The sequence below is a fragment of the Caretta caretta genome, chromosome 2 (assembly GCF_965140235.1).
Source record: "Caretta caretta isolate rCarCar2 chromosome 2, rCarCar1.hap1, whole genome shotgun sequence".
In the NCBI taxonomy this organism is placed as follows: Eukaryota; Metazoa; Chordata; order Testudines; family Cheloniidae; genus Caretta; species Caretta caretta.
In genome coordinates, this window is record NC_134207.1 from 30,247,918 (window position 1) to 30,268,566 (window position 20,649).

Genomic DNA, 20,649 nt, shown 5'->3' on the forward strand with positions numbered 1-20,649 from the left:
TTGCTGGGACCCAGTCATTCCCCCATCGAATGAGGGTTGAGGGGAGTGAGAAAAGAATGTCATTCTGGGACATTGGTTTGATATAGTCGAAGAGGGAACAATACCATGCAGTGAATCACCAGATCCACTTTCTGCAGCAGCCTGTGATTTCTTTGGAAAACTCCTGCACAAGTGCTAAGCAGGCCAGCCCTGTAGAGCTTGTGAAGACTGATAAAAACAAAGTTGTTGGTGACATAGCCACATTCTGAAGGATTTGGATCAGCACTCTTGTTCAAAGAAAAGGCCGACATATTTTAAATAAAAACCATTTTCATGGTATGGCTTATGTGAGATGCATCATCTAGCCACCGTCTGAATTGGAAAAGATCCAGACTAAACTGAATACTCCATGTTATTATAGAAACCACCCTGCAGTAAAGCTTCTTAGAAAATGTTAGAATGACCAGAATCACACTCCAAAACCCAAATCTTGAAGTCTCCTCTTCTAACATGTTTCTAACTCCACGTTTAGGCAAATTCTAGTTGGCTTCTTTGGGAATCTAGATTTAGTGCCATATGAACAAAATAATATGCTGTTTGCCAAGGAGCCCTTTGAGATCTGTGCACCACAAAAGTGTGATACAATGCCATATAAGTGTAGATTATTATTATTTATTAATTAATCAGAGCTACATCTATTAAATATATTTTGGAAGAGACACTGCATGTGTGATGAAGGGTCCTGAAAAATTGTTCTTAATGCTTTCAACATTTTAGAGAGATATTGATACTAACCTATGTATATAGGGGTCCAATCATGGTCTCCAAATTGGGGTCTCCAAATTGTCCAGATTTGGTGGAACACCTCTGTCCTCAACAATTCCACGATACAAGGCAGAGGAAGTCTGGGTATTTCATGACTTCTTGAAAAAGGCCATCTGAAATTGTGAAATAGGTTTATACTCTTTACACTTTCACCAGTAAATCTGTGATGTCGAAGCACAGTGTTGGGACCTTTTATATTTTTAGATTTGCTAGGAAAAAACAGAGTGGAGATGAAGATAAGTAGCCTTAATGTCAGCTGTTCTCTTTCAGCATATGTAATGCTTTGGGCTGCAGTTAGTAGTCATCGACAGAACCAGGAGTGGCCTGACTTTGCATAGGTTCATGGGGAGAGGGCATAAGGAGCATATTCTGTCACTCTCTTCTCCTTCTGAACAGGAGCTGGACAAAACTGCAGTTCTTGTGCTTTCCAAAGTGCAAGAATATCTCCCATTAGTGCATAGGTAGGGGCAATACACTCCAAAATATTTAAAGCCATGGTATACTGTTGCTTTTTTGCACATACCAGCAAAAAGGAGAGGTCAGTGAACACCTCAAGGCATGTAGCAGTGACTGCTTCCTGTGTGAATGAATGAGCTCCTGATGGTGTTGCATGGTTACTTCCTACCGCCCTGGCCGGGGTATAGCGGCACCATTCTCCCCTATGCAGATCAGATGGTCTTTGATTATTGCTGTGTCATAAAGTGACTAAATGACTGCAAGGCTTTATATTCTTCTTCCTTTGGTGAAATATGAAAGAAGAGCAAGGAGTTTCCTTTTGTCACCCTAAATGTAAAGCTTCTAATACTAAAGCATTAAAATACAGATCAGAACTGATATTACATTTTAGAACTATTTTTAAAAAAATATTATTATTTATTTCAGCTTATCAGTTGCAAAGCTGTCCTGACCCCCGGCCATTCCGTAATGGTTTTGTTATTGGAAATGACTTTACTGTAGGACAAACAATTTCATTTGAGTGTTTTCCTGGGTACACCTTAATTGGAAATTCAGCACTGACTTGTCTACATGGAGTCAGTCGTAATTGGAACCATCCTCTCCCCAGGTGTGAAGGTATGTATTGTGTAAAGATATGCCATCCATATTCCCCTTCCCTTTACTTCATCAAATCAGAGCTCTCTTACTGTTTAATAATTTGTTGTCTGTCTACAGGCTGTACTGAAAAGCCTTACTTTACTTATTACTACTGCCACAGACAGCTCCTTAAGATTTCTCTTTCAGCTCAGTTGGTAGAGTCCTGTGTTTTTCTTAGACAGAAAGCAGTCTGAGAGAAGAGCTGGTTGGAATTGGGCTGTTTTGTCAAAACCAAAATATTTCATGGAGATTTATCAGTTTACACAAAATTTTGTTGGAAAAAGTCCATAACTAGGTGGCTAGATTACTGGGATGGGATTTGTAAAACCTAGGGTTAAGTCCCTGCTCTGCTTGATTTGGAATGAAAAACTCTGCTCTGAATAAGGCTAATCAGGGATTTGAACCTGAGTCAGACATACACATGGTTTTGTTATCTTTCTGCAACAGAAAAATAAATAAATTAAGAAACCTTAAAAGTTGTTGCAAAACAGAATTTTCCTCCTCTGGTTAGCTCTGTTTGCATGTTTATTTTGCCGTGCCACTTAAATTGTTTGGAATTTGAGGATGTAGAGCTAGAAGTATATCCATGTTAGCTTTACTTGTGGGCTCACATATGAAGTGAGCAGCTGCAAAGGATTTTGATTTGAGGGAGCTTTTCCTGCATTTGAGCCCAGAAGGAAATAGAATGGCTATGCTGCTTACAGAAGGTATTTCTGCATCTATTTCTGTGGTGAAAAAAGTTTCCTGAGGAGACCAGGTAAAAGGACACCAGACCGACTGTGTCAGCTAGGTTTCTGTGATGCAGATCAGGTTGGGTGACTAGTTGGCAATAAGATAATGAGGAAAAAAAAAAAACTTATTGACCACAGATTGTGTTGTTGAAGTCCTGGTGTTTGTCTGTTTTGGTCCCATGTGAGCTAGCTGTTTGCCGAGTGGATGTAGCTGTTTAGTGATCTTCTTTACAGGCAGAGTCTGGCATTTCCTGTAATCGTTAGGAAGGGACGCAGATGGGTGGTCAACCTAATTGGCAGTGGTTATGATCTAATGTACTAGATAACGAGGGAATGGCAAGATGGCTCAACTTGCAGAGGAATTGCATCTGTTCATTTTTTGTGCAAGCATCTGAAGTAATATCTTTATTAAGTAAATGTGTTAATAATTTTGCTATGTCGTGATTGCTTTTTTAAAGATAATTAGGTATCTTCTACCTGCATTTGTTGTTGTTTCAGATTAAAGTTCTCCAAAGCATGAAAATCAAGTTGGTATTTTTTGTTTTGTTTTTCTTGTATGCTTAACTGGAGAGGAGAATATTTTTTAAATTTTTTTAACAATATTTAATGTAATATATTTGTTTTAACATACTATAAATGTATGTGTTAGGGGGCTTATTCCTTCACCCACTTACTTCCCTGGTCCTTCTCACATGAACAGAGAGCAACAATACCCGAAGTCCTAAGGTGCAAACAATTCAATGTTTATTGGGGTGAACTTCCAGCAAGCATGATTCCAGTTTCCTTCCTTAGTGTCCCCCTTCCTAGCTCTGACACCACAGAGGCTTACCTGTGTCCCTGTTCCCATTTCCCCCTTTAGGTAAACATGATTCCAATTTCCCCACCCCCATTCCCTGTTCCCATTTCCCACCCACACACCCACACACTTCCTGATTGACTGCAGACTACATAGTAAAACTTGAGTTCTGCTTAGCTATACCTTAACCAATCATTTTACTGAAATTTAACTAACCAATCCTAACATTGTAACATGATTATGTAACCAATTATATCCCACCACCTTAATTAGTTTACACCCAGCAAAATTAATTATACAGCAGACAGAAACAATCACAGAACCACACAGAGATTATACAGACAAACAATAGCAAAGTGGGAACTATAATGACAAAACAATACAGAAGTGAGGATTTCACATCCCAGCTACTGATAAGTGAGTTCTTGCCAGACAGGATGCTATCAAACTAAGTTTCCTTTTACATCTTTTGGCACTTCCCTTTCTCTGGAGGTGATAGGCATTATCAGGACAGGATTGTATTCCTAACAGCCCAATAGCACCTTATTTCAGTGTGACTAGGTTGGAATGTGAGGATGTGACCGGTCGCTTCCCAGCTTATGGCTGCCTCTGCTGCTTAGCCAAAGGCCATAGCCTAAGCACAGGGCCTCAGACTGTCACAGTAAGAGAAGGACCTTACACCGGGAGACAGTGATTTTGATTCTTTCTTTTATATCTCTATAACTGGCCAAGTGATAAGAAATACACCTAAATTCTTAGAGTATAGGCCTTTACAGACAGACCTGAATATCTATATCCTAACAATATGACTTATCAAATAATGCCTGCCTCCTTGAGTCAAACAGCCTGAATCAGATCTCAATATACAGATTTTTTTAATCATTTTTGCTTCCATGCCAAAAGAGGAGAAAAAATAATTCACTGTCATTTCTTTGAGATTCTGATTTTCTAAGATATTTGATTCTGATAAAGCCCTAATAAATTCCAGTTGTTGGTCTTCATCCTAGCATAGTTAAGAAATTGTCCCAAATCATTTGCTTGTCTCTGTGGACACATTAAATATAAAAGCAGCAGAAATGCAATGTGTGGCTTGCTTGGCTGTGGAGAAGATAAACATAGATCTCCGTATAGCCCTGCATGCCAAGTAGAATGCTGAAAGTCTCCATACTGCACCACTAAGGATGATGTGGGCATATTCAGGGCATAGCAATTAAATTCATACACATAGCTATCACCTTAAGACAATAGTGTTACACTCCTCCATAACCTGTCACAGCTGGTCACATTGAGTTTGAAGGCCCTTAAGCATGATTTGGGGCTACTGATTCTTTGCCTCAGCCCTAGTATTCTTCAGGAAATTTACTCTGAATAAAGCACATTTATGTGGGCTTTTCTCTGTTTCCCAGGATTTGGCCTGATCGTTATTTGTTCCTTCTTTGGATTCTATGCCCTAATCCCTCAATGTTGTCCATAGAGAAATAGGAAAAATTAGAGAGAAAAAGTATGAGGGGAAAATCATGAGTTCAGCAGTCTGCCTTAGATATTATTATGTAATGCATATATATAACTAAAAACTTTAGAGCCATAAGTGCACTGGATGAAGGATTGAGAGGGCACACTTCTTCAGGAAACTGTAGGAAGAATTCTTGCTTACTTAGCCAGAACCACTCTTGGGAAATGCAAAATTGCTTTCCTTCTTGTTCTGCACTGCATACTTTCTCTCCCTCCACACTCACACCAAGTCAGTTCCATCTATCCATCATCACCCCCAATGCATTTTGTCTTGCTACACCCCAAGGACACTATGCGAGAGCAATTCCTGCACTCCCAATGTAACTGTCCCTGGCCTCTACACAGGGCAACAAAGAAGAAAGTCATTGAACTGTTTTCCTCATCTTGTGCATCCACACGTGGTCAGGTAGAATTTAGCCTATTATCTAAAAATGGATTTTGGGAGCCAGTCTTCAAGCCTTCTCTTAGTCAGAACTACCATGTTCTTTTTATTTATTTTTTTTCTGGGAGATTCAACTGAGTAAGGACTTCAGGGTTGGGCCTCTTGCTGTTTGTAAAAGCTCAATAGCTTTTTCGTTTCCCATATACAGCTGACCTACTTTAGTTTTCCATAACACAGTTCAACTATGCACATGTTCAATGTATTCACAAATAAGAATTTCACACCATCTAGAAAGAATGCAAAAGTTATTGAGTGCTCCTGCAGTGAAAATACATGTGTTTGTTGTTGTTTTTTGTGTGTATTTGTTTTTAAGCTCTCTGTGGAGGAAATATAACTGCAATGAATGGCACCATATATTCTCCTGGATACCCTGATGAGTACCCAAACTTTCAGGACTGCTTTTGGCTTGTCCGAGTACCACCTGGTAATGGAATCTACATCAATTTTACTGTTCTTCAAACAGAGCCAATATATGATTTCATAACTGTATGGTAAGTAGGCACAATTATTGATTTATTCTACTATATGTGAGAGTGTAACAAGTCAGAAATTAAAAGTAACATTTTGGTTATGTGTCACAGATTTCTGCTTAATGACTGATTCTATTTACTGACAATGATGGATTTGAAAGACTAGACCAATGATAAAATGGGCATATTATATTTTCTTTCATGAAGTACCTAAATAGGGATAAAATAAACTTGATGAATGAAGGCAATCCTGTTCCCATTGAAGTCAATGTCCTATACCACTGGCATCAGTGGTATAGGATCAGTAGTTTGATATTTTACTTGTTTGGAGAGTTTAGTCAAGTTATAAAGCAGAACATGTAAAGAGGACTCTCACTGAATATTGACTTCACCCATTAGAGCACAAGGTGAATGAGGTAATATCTTTTATTGGACCAACTTCTGCTGATGTGAGAGACAAGCTTTCAAACTTAAACAGAGTTCTTCATAAGACCTGGGAAATGTACTCAGAGTGTCACAGGTAAATAAAAGATGGAATAGATTTTTAAGCATAAGAAGTTAACATGTGTGTCCAGGAACCATTCAAGGTGAAGTGACCAGTTAACACCTCTCCAGTCACAGGGGAGAAAGAAGAAAAAAGCAGGGGATGGGCAAGTTAGTGGGTTATAGATTGTTGTAATAAGCCACCAATCCAGTTTCTCTATTCAGTCCATGATTTTTACTGTCTAGCAAAGTTATGAATTTAACCTCTCAGGCTCATCTATGGACATTGTTGTGCAGATTTCCTTTGAGAAAGAGGAGTGGTAGATCGGATATAGAGCAATCGCTTTTTGAAAAGTGTTCACCCACAAGTGAAATGATGGTTTAGTTTGTATGAGTTCATTTGAGAGCATAGTGATTGTCCCATTTTTTTTTCCAAATAGCTGTGACTGGAGCATTTAATGGTGTGTGGTTGGGAATGTTGATCATCATAGCAGTGGAGATATGTCTGCAGGTTTTGCATCTATTATGGCAGGGACTGGTGCTGCATATTGTTGGTATGTCCTGGTCTATGTGGAGCTTGCTTCTGACTATGAGCTGGCAAGGTTGAGGGATTCTTTGAATATCAAAATAGGGGATTCAGGAAAGATTCCTTTCAGTATGGGTTACAAGTGTGGGTTGAAATTGTTTAATGGTTGTCCATGTGGGTTCCAGTGTGGGGTGGTAGGTGACAACTAGGGGTGTGCAGTCAGAGGGGGGTTCATTTCTTTGTTGAAGCAGGTTCTTTCAGAGGACTTGGGTGGCCCATTCCGAGATGCAGTCTGCTACTTTGTTGGAGTTGGCTTGTTTGGTGAATTAAGGTGTATATCCTGGACTTTCTCCTCAAAGCATATTCTGTGATATCAGAGTGCCTGGCTATAGATAACAGATTTCTTATTGTGTTCGGGGTGATTACTGGATCTGTGAAGATATGTGTGGTGATCCGTGGGTTTCTTGTGTATAGTTGTCTGCAGGGTTCTATTGCTGAAGCTGATTGTGATGTCCGGGAAACTGATGCTGGTGTGGGAGTGTTCTCGAGAAAATTTAATGGAAGGATAATTATTGCTGAAGTTGTGGTGGAAATCTAAGAGAGAGTTTAGGTAGTCTGTCCAGAGGATGAAAATATCATTGATGTATCTCTGGCATATCGTTGTTTTTGTTATGCATTTACCCAGAAATTCTTCCTCACGGTGGCTCATGAAGATGGTGGCATATTGAGCCATCTATTTACCCATGGCTTTTCCCAAGGTTTGTTGTTGAATGTAAAATGAGTATGGATGATGATGAAATAGATGAGATTGGCAGTGTATTTGGGGTGGATCTCAGAGTGTTGTCCATTGTCTTGTAGATATTTGAGACAGGCACTGATGCTGTCATTGTGAAGGATGTTGGTGTACATCCCATGTCATGAGAATAAAAATATTCTCCTAAATTTATGCGAGCAATCTCTTGATCAAGAAAAGGATATTGAGTGCACAGTGCTGACAAAGATCAAAGAGGTAACTCTGTTTAATAAAAGTGTAATAACTGGCAAGTTCAACTATGCACATATGAACTGTTCTAATTTCATATCAGGAAAAGATTTAGAGAAGCAATTTCTTAGCATTTTACATGGTTGCTTTGTGGAATCATCAGTTCTAGAGCATATAAAAAAGAGACTATATTCTTGATATAGTTGTAAGTAAAATATAGGAGTTGGACAGACAAGTTGGGTGAGGTAATATCTTTGATTGGTCTAGCTTTAGTTATTGAGAGAAACAAGTTTTGAACTACACAGAACTCTTCTTTGAGTCTGGGAAAGATACTAAGAATGTCACAGCTAAAGACAAAATTGAACAAATAGTTTAGCATATGTAGTTAGTACATAGGGACCACTCAAGTACCTTTTCCATACCTGTTGAAGAGCTCTGTGTAGTTTGAAAGCTTGACTGACTCACCAAAAAAGTTGGTCTAAAAAAAGATACTACCTTACCCACCTTGTCTCTCTAATATCCTGGGACCGACACAGCTCCAAAAACACACAACATAGGATTTGGGTCAACAGGTCAACTATAGCTGAGCCTCTTAGTTAAAACAGAACTGAACCTAGGGTGCGCCCAGTGAGACAGATACTCAAAGACACTTGCCACAGAGTGCCGTAGGAGGAAACATAAATAATCATGTGGGCACAGGCATCATTGTATGCTTTAGACACTTCTGTGGTGATTGATTGGTCTAAAGCTTGCTTACGTGTATTTCAATTAAAATGCTCTGCAGCGTGAGATACTTAAATTATGGATTCTATAGAACAGTTAACGGGATTATCTGGACTAATTCATTACTATGATATCTCCATCCATTGTTCGTTTGCCAGTTCTGTTACACCAAGATATATATCTTGGATAAATGTAAATGGAAATTTGGCGGAAATTTTAATCATAGCCATGCATATACAATAATCTCCCATATACCTGTCCATTACTATTCCTGTTCATTGTCATGTGAGGTCCTAATCATTTCCCATCTTGACGACTGCAAACTCTTTCTTCCTTGTAGCCCAGACTTTCATCTTGCTGCTTCCTTCATTCTTTCCAACATGCCACCGAAAACATTGTCTCCCCTGCCTGCTGCTCTTAGATGTTCTGGTGCTCTTGGAATTCTTTTACTTTCTCCCAGTCACCTTCTGCATCAAATTTATGGTGCTTGTCCCGGGCTTCACAGCCCTCAATAACTTTAATTCTGCTTGTCTTTACTTTCTTGTCTCCTCTCGCTCATCCCTCACACTTTTAACTCTGCCCAAACTGCATAATTACCAACCTCATCTAGTCTTCCTCTCACTGTCCCCTACATGCCTCCTGCAATGTGACCTCATGTACCTGCAGTTTCCTCCATGACCTAGTTCACCCTGCCTCCTCCTCATTGTCTCTCCTTAAATTTATTTCCAAACAGCCTCCCAAGGCCCTCAAAAGCAATAATAAAAGTAAACCTCAGTGCTCATTACATTGTTATGATTATACTCCTCATTGCTTTCCTTTCACTCCATTTTTATGTTGTCTTGAAATTGTTAAGTCTTTAGGGCAGGGACCATGTAACTAAACTATCTAGCATACTGTATTTGTTGTTATATAAATAAATAATTACACTAAAGTGATGTAATTAAAAAAATCTGACATTGTGAAGAATGTGCTGCTTGGAGCTGGTCAGAAAAACTGAGTGAACAGTTTTCTTTTGGAAAATTCAGTTCTTATCAAAATTTAAATTCTTCAAAAAATCATGTCAGTTTTACTAAAAAATTGTTCTGAGAAAAATGGAAGGCAAAAAATCCAACAATGTTGAAATGTCTTGTTTTGACATTTTCAGAACAAAATGTTTTGCGGTGAATTTTGAATTTTTTGTATTTTATTCTGATATGGAATGAAGCCAGAATTTGAAATTTCAAAATTCTCCACAATATGGAATTTCTGTCTTCCACACAGCTCTAGTGCCAGTTGATATGAATCTTGACATGAATTAACTACTGAGCCAGGTAGCTCATCAAGGACTGGGGAGGTAATGGTTTCAATTTGTCACTAGCCTATGTAGAGTTTTAAGAGTATCAAATATAGTATCAAATCAAGTATAAAATAATGTTATTGATAAATCCAAGATAAAGAAATAGTCATATCATGAAAAGACTGAGTTCAATAGCTTGGATGGGTGAAGGCATGGTAATAGAACTAGAATATGAAATAGAGTTAAAATATGATATAGTCTGCTGAGGTCAGTTATGGGAGATTCATCACTAAAGATATTCAAAGTCAGGCTGAACAAAGCACAAATGAATAGTCATTAGGAACTATCTTGCACATTTCAGAGGGTGGACTGGATGTCCTGCCAGGTTTTTCCCATTTCTAATCTTTATTATTCAACTCAACCAATAAATTTCAGGTTTCTACTAGCCTGCCTATTTCCAGATGAATTGCTTGGCTAGTCATGAAACAAAGATGCACAAAACAAAGATCCATAATTTCAACAATGCAGAAAGAACAAGACATTTTGAAATAAATAGTTACATGATGCAGACCATGAACTGCTCTAAAGTAGCTATTATTTAAACATTGGAACAGAGAACAATAATTTCTATTAAGCACCCCTTTTTGTTTAAGAATCTTGAAGGAAATATTATAAGAAAAACGTGAAATTGTGCATATGCCATAATTAATTATGTATCTTTATCTTTAAACACTTTCTTTTCAGTGAGAACCTTTGTTACCCAACATTAAAACTGCAGCAAAAACAAGAAAATTCATTAAAAACTAGGAAGCTGTTTACATTAATGATTAAATGAGCCAGTTTAAATGCCCTATATTTTTATGCCCATACTTAGGTTTAGGTAGAAATAACTTTGACATCTAATTCTGCCCACAAATTCAATTGTTAGATATTGAAATGCTGTCATCTGAAGCTCCTTTAAAAAACTGGCCCTCAGAATAATAAATGTCAGTAACATTTACATGTATAGTAGTTCAGATACAGTTTTAGGGTGAAATTCTGATCCCATTTATGTCAATAGGAGTTTTGCCTTTGACTGCATTGAGGCTAGGATTTCACCTTAAGTTTTTATATACACTAAATGTGGTACATTATTCAATTCATCCAGAAATGCCTGAATCAGGCCAAACTAACTTGTTTTCCTTCTTTAATTAGGTAATTGGTTTGGTGGATTGGGGGAATGCCGGGGACAAAATATACCTGTTCTTTAGGAAGGCTTTTGACATAGTTCCACATGTCATTCTCATAAGTAAGCTGGAGAAATTCAGGATCAGCAGAACTAACATTAAAAAAAAAGAGTAACTATTAATGGAATGATGTCTGACTGGAAGGAGGTCTCTAATGGGGTTCCACAGGCATCTGTTTTGGGTCCGGTTTTATTTAACATCTTTATTAATCACCTGGATGTGGGAATAGAGAGCATACTGATCAAATTTGTAGATGACTCAAAGCTAGAAGGTTTTACAAACACTTTGGAAGATAGCTAAAATCAAAAAGGCTGACAAAGGAGGTGCTGTCGTCATCATGAATAGGTCGGAATATGAACAAGAGGCTGCTAGGCAGCTTTCCAACACCACTTTCTACAAGCCATTAGCCTCTGATCCCACTGAGGGTTACCAAAAGAAACTACACCATTTGCTCAAGAAACTCCCTGAAAAAGCACAAGAACAAATCCGCACACCCCTAGAACTCTGACCAGGGGTATTCTATCTGCTACCCAAGATCCATAAACCTGGAAATTATGGATGCCCCATCATCTCAGGCATTGGGACCCTGACAGCAGGATTGTCTGGCTATGTAGACTCCCTCCTCAGGCCCTACGCTACCAGCACTCCCAGCTGTCTTCGAGACACCACTGACTTCCTGAGGAAACTACAATCCATCGGTGATCTTCCTGAAAACACCATCCTAGCCACGATGGATGTAGAAGCCCTCTACACCAACATTCCACACAGAGATGGACTACAAGCCATCAGGAACAGTATCCCCGATAATGTCACGGCAAACCTGGTGGCTGAACTTTGTGACTTTGTCCTGACCCATAACTATTTCACATTTGGGGACAATGTATACCTTCAAATCAGCGGCACTGCTATGGGTACCCGCATGGCCCCACAGTATGCCAACATTTTTATGGCTGACTTAGAACAACGCTTCCTCAGCTCTCGTCCCCTAATTCCCCTACTCTACTCACGCTACATTGATGACATCTTCATCATCTGGACCCATGGAAAAGAAGCTCGTGAGGAATTCCACCATGATTTCAACAATTTCCATCCCACCATCAACCTCAGCCTGGACCAGTCCACACAGGAGATCCACTTCCTGGACACTACGGTGCTAATAAGCGATGGTCACATAAACAGCACCCTATACCAGAAACCTACTAACCACTATGCTTACCTACATGCCTCCAGCTTTCATCCACACCACACGATCCATTGTCTACAGCCAAGCTCTACGATACAACCGCATTTGCTCCAATCCCTCAGACAGAGACAAACACCTACAAGATCTCTATCAAGCATTCTTACAACTACAGTACCCACCTGCTGAAGAGAAGAAACAGATTGACAGAGCCAGAAGAGTAACCAGAAGTTACCTACTACAGGACAGGCCCAATAAAAGAAAATAACAGAACACCACTAGCCATCACCTTCAGCCCCCAACTAAAACCTCTCCAACGCATCATCAAGGATATACAACCTATCCTGAAGGATGACCCAACACTCTCACAAATCTTGGGAGACAGGCCAATCCTTGCCTACAGACAGCCCCCCAACCTGAAGCCACCAGCAACCACATACCACACAACAGAACCACTAACCCAGGAACCTATCCTTGCAACAAAGCCCGTTGCCAACTGTGCTCACATATCTATTCAGGGGACACCATCACAGGGCCTAATAACATCAGCCACACTATCAGAGGCTCGTTCACCTGCACATCTACCAATGTGATATATGCCATCATGTGCCAGCAGTGCCCCTCTGCCATGTACATTGGCCAAACTGGACAGTCTCTACGCAAAAGAATAAATGGACGCAAATCAGATGTCAAGAATTATAACATTCAAAAACCAGTCGGAGAACACTTCTCTTTGGTCACTCGATTACAGACCTTAAAGTGGCAATTCTTTAGCAAAAAATCTTCAAAAACAGACTCCAAGGACAGACTGTTGAATTGGAATTAATTTGCAAACTGGATACAATTAACTTAGGCTTGAATAAAGACTGGGAGTGGATGTGTCATTACACAAAGTAAAACTATTTCCCCTTGTTTATTTCCCCTCCTACTGTTCTTGTAAAGTGCTGGGAATGGCCCACCTTGATTATCACTACAAAAGGTTCCCTCCCCCGCCCCACCCCCGCTCTCCTTCTGGTAATAGCTCACCTTTCCTGATCACTCTTGTAACAGTCTGTACGGTAACACCCATTGTTTCATGTTCTCTGTGTATATAAAATCTCCCGACTATATTTTCCACTGTATGCATCCGATGAAGTGAGCTGTAGCTCACGAAAGCTTATGCTCTAATAAAATATTTAGTCTCTAAGGTGCCACAAGTATGCCTTATCTTTTTACTAAAATTCAAAGAGATGTTGTGAAATTGGAGAATTGGACTATAAACAACAAAATGAAATTCAGTAAAGACAAATGTAAAGTGCTTCGCTTTGGGGAAAAATATCAAATGCATAAATACAGAATCAGGGAGATAACTGGCTTCGCAGCAGCATGGCTGAGAAGGATCTGGGAGTTGAGGTGGATCACAAACTCAACATGAGTCAAGATGCTGTTGCAAAAAAGGTAAATAGAATTTTGGGTTATATTAACAAAGTCAAGGGAGATGAAAGTACCACTCTACTCCATGCTAGTTAGGCTTCAGCTGATGTACTGCATCCAATTTTGGTCACCAATGCATAGAAAGGATGTAGAGAACCTGGAAAGGATCCAGAGGTGAGCAGCAAAGATGATCAAAGGGATGAGATGCAAGTCATATGAGCAAAGGCTGAAGGATGTTTAGTATGTTTAGTTTGGAAAGAGGAGACTAAGGGCGACAGGATAGCAGGCTTTTAATACTGGAAAGGCTGCCATAAAAAAGATGGAGAAAAGTTCTATCTTGCCACAGAGGGCAGGGGAAGAGGCAATGGCTTCAAACTATAGCACGGCAGATTTAGATTAAATCTCAGGAAAAACTTCCTAACGGTAAGAACAGTCAAACAATGGAACAGACTGCCTAGAGAAGTTGTGGAAGCTCCTTCACTGGACGTTTTCAAAAGGAGACTGGATAGCCATCTGTCTTGGATGGTTTGGATACATCTAGCAGAGGATTAGGCTCAATGGCCCTTGTGGTCCCTTCTAACCCTATAGTTCTATGAGTCTATGAATCAACAGAAAATGTGTGGTTCCTCTTCTGTAATACTGCTAGAAATTGATGGGAGGCAACAACAGTATGGCCTATGAATCTAATGTCCATATTTGTCATTTTGGCTATATAAAAGTGAGAGTGTTTCAAGCAAAAAAGTACCACCCAAACCCAGGGAGAAAATAGAGCATTTATTCCAATAGGTAGTAAGTGGAGAAACTTATATTCAGAAATTCTGAAGCACCCTAAAGCATCTTCTGTCATGGGCATTTTCCACCTTACCATTCAAGTTACACATTTCCTCCTCAAAGGAGCATTCAGAGCATTAATATTCCTGTTTTATTTTAAATGCAAGGAATAATCTAAACCTTTACAATATTTTTTTTTTTTTAGAAAATTTAAATATATGCCCATTTTGGGACAGGCAAAAAATACTGTATACTGTATTACACCTAGAAAAAATTACCCACCAGCAAAAATACCACATAATCCCTCAGCATTGCATTTACCTAAAATTAATGGTGAAACCTACCCTTAATATTATTTTTCTTTTGATTTTTTTTTCTTTTAGGGATGGGCCAGACCAAAGTTCTCCTCAGATTGGCCAGTTTAGTGGCAACACTGCCTTGGAGTCTGTCTACAGTACTTCAAACCAGATTCTCATCAAGTTCCACAGTGACTTCACAACAAGTGGTTTCTTTGTGCTAAGTTATCATGGTAAGTTCAATACATTTAGCTATTTTTATTGATGATTATATAGTTGAAGCTTAAGGGAAAATATTTTAACTTACTATTACTAAAATAAATGTTAAGTCCTTTGGAACAATTACCGGTAGTTTATTTTTTGTTAATCACTGAATGTTTACCACTATTAATAGACAAGCAAAAAGAACCAGTGAACTTTCCAAAAACTAACATCCAGTTCAGGTTAGACATACGTATCTCTTTATGGCTTACATTGCTTTAAAAGGTGGAGTCCAGAATTCAAGTTTTGTTTTAAATTGTGTGTGATCAGTGCAGTTACACCGGTGCTGCCAGTGATAACAAACTACATTCAATTGCATGGGTTTATCCATCCTTTTGATGTGAGAAGAATCAATGGAGACCTGGACCCGCATTGACCTAGAGGGCGCCAAATCCTTTGCATGTATATTTTTTTTTAATTTTGAAACATAAGGGAATATGTTTTCATAGCAGTATGTCTGAATTTTTATGGAATTTACAAAAATTTACTTCTCCACCAAGAATGTGCCTCTTGGGAGTGCACATCTTGGTACCAGGAATCTCTAAGACCTTCTAGAAATCAGGAAAGGATGAGGGCGGTTCCTATACCCTCATACAGACCCTAAGTCTTGTGTCTGGTTTCTAAGGGACATTAATTTCCTATCATGATAAACAACCGATCTCAGAATTACTGCTTGCTAGAAGTTGCAGTGCACTTCTATTTCTTTTTCCTTCTCAGAGTTTCTGTTTCGAAGATCAATTTTACTTATAATAAATTAATCTGTGTTAATACTGGTATTGTAGTTAAGAGCCAGATTCTTTCACCCAGATCCAAGCTAACTTCACCTAGAAGCATGGATCTTGGCACCCTGTTAAATGAGTGATAAATGAGTGATAAATGCTCACATGAGTTGAAATAGATTCTTTTGTAATTGAGAAAGCCACCTCCCTGAAAGACAGGTACACTAAAATGGAGATCATCTGGTCTTTGCATGACAAAGAGTTACACAGCCAGACACTCTCCACCTGTCTCCATCTCTGGCAAGCTCTGTTATAGGTACTGAGAATTACATCATATCTGTGGACTGTAGTATTTTAGAAGTGGCATTTTGTGTTTTCAGATTATTATGGGCTATGATACTAAAAACCAGTACACTGAATTGGTTCCACTGTTGAATGGGTGTAGTGGGCAGAGTACTTATGTTTCATTTGTTCGTTAAGATATGGGCTTCTGAAATTGGGACCATCTTTTGTGTTGTATAGCTTCCATTGTCTGACCCAGGAAAAAAACATTTCAGTACTCCAGCTGTGAAATAACTAAGGCATGGACCATTATCTCCAGGACTTCCCCTCTGAGGAGCAGGCACAGTTTTCTTACCAGTTTGAGGTGGTAAAAGTCCTGATGTTCAGGCACAATGTGGCTACCAGACTGCAACTCTGACAGTGAATATTCAGATACCCTCATCAGAAGAGCAGTCATGGATTCTGCAAGGCCTTCTGAATATTTCCTTTGGCCGACCAAAATCACTTCCATCTGACTTTGGTTGAATTTGAATCATATATTATTATTTATGCAAGTGCTTTTTTCTTCTAGACGCAGAGGTAGCTGTATGACAAATGGTTGTCTGCCTCTGATAAGAATGATATGTGTCACTGTGTATCATAAGCATATTGCTGGCATATGGCTAGTAGCTTTTCAGATGTTTCCTAGCAGCATAATATAGGTGCTGAGCAAGTTGGGTCATGCCACCCATCATTGGCATGAAGCAACCAAAGCTACACAAATAAATTTGGCAACTCCTCTATGTCCTGAGGCTCATGATTTTGAGGTCATTTTTTTATTCCTCTCATTCTCTCCCTAAATGAATGCTGTCTCTAAATCCTGCAGGTTTTATACTCTACATCTTATCTAGCATGCAATATTTCCAAAATCTGATGTTAGTTCTCTTTTCCCTTTTATAGAGCCCTTGCCCAACCCCTAATCACTCTGACTTTGACTACTGCAGCCTCCTCATCTTTGGCCTCCATGCCTTTATTAATTCCATCCAGGATGTCTTAGCAAATGTTCATCTATTTTGTCTGATGCTCTGATGATCTTCTGACTCTCTTCAAATCCTTTCACTGGATCCACCTCACCTTCCTCTTTAAATTTAAGTTTCTTGTGCCCAAGTTGGAAGACCTGGTGCAAGTTAACTCAAACCTGCCTCTCCACTCTCATTGCCTTCCACCTATTTCTCTACCCTATCTGCCAATAAATAAAGTTTCCTTTACAAGTGTAATATATAAATAAAATTATTTGTGAAAGGGAGGGGAACTGTTTAAATTGCATGTGCCCATGTCTAGTAGTAAAATGACTTTTAGGGGGTTTCTCTTGCTGCCCTCTGTTTATTTCTCTTACTGTGCATCTAGAGCATACCTCTCAACTGACAGGGCCTAAATGTGGGCTGCAGTGTTTGATGAAGATCAAGATTGAGGGACACAAAATATTTGTCATATAACAAACTTAAAACTGGGACTAATCTCTTCAGGATAATTACCTCTTTCTGTATTTTCAGGTTCATGATTCTTTTTATCTGCTGTAAGTAATGTGCAACAATAGAAGTGTAGGGATACCAAATTGGTGTGGAATATAGGTAGTTTTGGGACTAATATTAGTGCTGTCTCTAATGAGAGACGTTTGAGAGGTATGACCTAGATTCATTGTTAAAGGCATTTGATCACACTGGACCCAAACCTGTTTTTATTAAAGGACCAAATTATGGCTAAGTGAGCACAGTGGTGCAAGGGCATAAGAGCAATGTGGCATGTTACACTCCTGGTCCAGCTACCTGTACCACAGCATGGGAGGTGAAGCAGGCTTCAGGGAGCTTTTGGAGCCTCCCTTTGCACAGCTAGACAAGAGGGAGCAGAATGGGTGGGAACTGGCTGGAACCGGCTGGAACCTTACCTCTGCTCTCAATGTTTAAAGAGGATAGCTGCACTGTCATACTCTATTAAGAGCAGGCGCAATATCAATATCTTCATAATATTTCTTGCTATTTACATGTCTACTGTTATATTCTTAGCAATATGGATTATATTAGCATCCAAAGATCCCGACCCAACAGAGGTTCTGTTCTGCTAGCTGCTATACAAACACATAGTACAAAATATTCCAGGCCAGATCCTCATCTGGTGTAAACTGCAGTGACACCAGTGACTTCAATGGAATCAACCCTATTTATATCAGCTGAGAATCTAACCCGTAGGTTTTTAGTCTATGTGAATTCAAGAATTTCCAAATCCTAATATTTCTGGAGAGTAACATTTTCAAAAGAAGTTATGTGAAATAAGAACATAAGAATGGCCATACTGGGTCAGACCAAAGGTCCATTCAGCCCAGTATCCTGTCTACTGACAGTCGTCAATGCCAGGTGCCCCAGAGGGAGTGAACCTAACAGGTATTGATCAAGTGATCTCTCTCCTGCCATCCATCTCCACCCTCTGACAAACAGAGGCTAGGGACACCATTCCTTACCCATCCTGTCTAATAGCCATTAATGGACTTAACCTCCATGAATTTATCCAGTTCTCTTTTAAACCCAGTTATAGTCCTAGCCTTCACAACCTCCTCAGGCAAGGAGTTCCACAGGTTGACTGTGTGCTGTGTAAAGAAGAACTTCCTTTTGTTTGTTTTAAACCTGCTGCCCATTAATTTCATTTGGTAGCCCCTAATTCTTATATTATGGGAACAAGTAAATAACTTCCTTATTCACTTTCTGCACACCACTCATGATTGTATATACCTCTATCATATCCCCCCTTAGTCTCCTCTTTTCCAAGCTGAAAAGTCCTAGCCTCTTTAAACTCTTAATTACTTTCCATTCATCCACATTAAATTTCATTTGCCATTTTGTTGCCCAATCACTTAGTTTTGTGAGATCTTTTTGAAGTTCTTCACAGTCTGCTTTGTTCTTAACTATCTTGAGCAGTTTAGTATCATCTGCAAAGTTTGCCAACTCAATGTTTATCTCTTTCTGCAGATCATTTATGAATAAGTTGAATAGGATTGGTCCTAGGACTGACCCTTGGGGAACACCACTAGTAACCCCTCTCCATTCTGAAAATTTACCATTGATTCCTACCCTTTGCTCTCTGTCTTTTAACCAGTTCTCAATCCATGAAAGGATCTTCCCTCTTATCCCATGACAACTTAATTTACATAACAGCCTTTGGTGAGGGACCTTGTCAAAGGCTTTCTGGACTTCTAAGTACACTATGGTCCACTGGATCCCCCTTGTCCACATGTTTGTTGACCTCCTCAAAGAACTCTAACAGATTAGTAAGACATGATCTCCCTTTACGGAAACTATATTGACTTTTGCCCAACAATTTATGTTCTTCTATGTGTCTGACAATTTTATTCTTTACTATTGTTTCAACTAATTTGCCCAGTACTGACGTTAGACTTACTGGTCTGTAATTGCCAGGATCACCTTTAGAGCCCTTCTTAAATATTGGTGTTACATTAGTTATCTTCCAGTCATTAGGTACAGTAGCTGATTTAAAGGACAGGTTACAAACAATAGTTCCACAATTTCATATTTGAGTTCTTTCAGAACTCTTGGGTGAATGCCATCTGGTCCCAGTGACTTGTTACTGTTAAGTTTCTCAATTAATTCCAAAACCTCCTCTAGTGACGCTTCAATCTGTGACAATTTCTCAGATTTGTCACCTACAAAAGACGGCTCAGGTTTGGGAATGTCCCTAACATCCTCAGCCGTGAAGATTGAAACAAAGAATTCATTTAGTTTCTCTATGATGACTTTACCATCTTTAAGTACTCCTTTTGTATCTCGATCATCCACGGGCCCCACTGGTTGTTTAGCAGGCTTCCTGCATCTGATGTACTTAAAAAACATTTGTTATTACCTTTGGGTTTTTGATTAGCTGTTCTTCAAACTCCTTTTTGGCTTTTCTGATTACATTATTACATTTAATTTGGCAGTGTTTATGCTCCATTCTATTTACCTCAGTAGGATAATATCCTTTGTCTCACTGAGTTTCACTGAGGAGACTTAGGCTCCTCAGTGCATAAGGCCTGGTCTACACTTAAAAATTTAGATCAATCTAGTTATGTTGTTCAGGGCTGTGAAAAAAATTCACATCCTGAGCGCTACAGTTAGGTGGACTACCCCCAAGTGTGGACCTAACTTCCTGCTAGGTTGACAGAAGAATTGTGTTGAACTAGTTACCACCTCTCAGAGAGAGGGATTACTACACTGATGGAAACACCCCTTCTGTCATTGTAGAAACATCTACACAAGGGAGCTACAGCAGCACAGCTGCAGCATCTTAGCTGTGCTGCTGTAGTGTAGATATGACCTAAGGCATATTTGAAAATAGGAATTATGCTCCTAAGCCACTTAATTTCTTTTGAAAGTTTTACTCCTGGTAAAGTACAGCCAGAAACTACTGTTAGCCTGATGTGGGATGGAAGCCCAAACTGAACTGATCCATCCGATAGCAATGCAATAATTGTATTTCATTGTATATAGATGTTCTTATGCTACCCTTAATATAGTGGTATCTGAGTGCCTTCCAGTAGTGCTTTAAACTATGTGTCAAAAATCTGTCAAATATTATTAATTCATTCTCTCTCTCTCTCATCCTCTTCCAGGGGACAATTGTGTGTGTAGTGTAGGGTT

At 39.2% G+C, this 20,649-nt stretch overlaps 1 protein-coding gene across 3 annotated transcripts in view; it reads left to right on the forward strand.

Moving 5' to 3' along the window:
* The window catches only part of CSMD3 (CUB and Sushi multiple domains 3), a 1,179,008-nt gene that overhangs the window by 998,510 nt on the left and 159,849 nt on the right, over window positions 1–20,649 (forward strand). For all 3 annotated transcript variants that reach the window (XM_048841517.2, XM_048841518.2, XM_048841519.2), the window contains 3 exons: window positions 1,687–1,875; window positions 5,691–5,868; window positions 14,811–14,956. In XM_048841517.2, coding sequence (XP_048697474.2) covers window positions 1,687–1,875; window positions 5,691–5,868; window positions 14,811–14,956 — 513 coding nt within the window. The remainder of the gene's footprint in view (window positions 1–1,686; window positions 1,876–5,690; window positions 5,869–14,810; window positions 14,957–20,649) is intronic.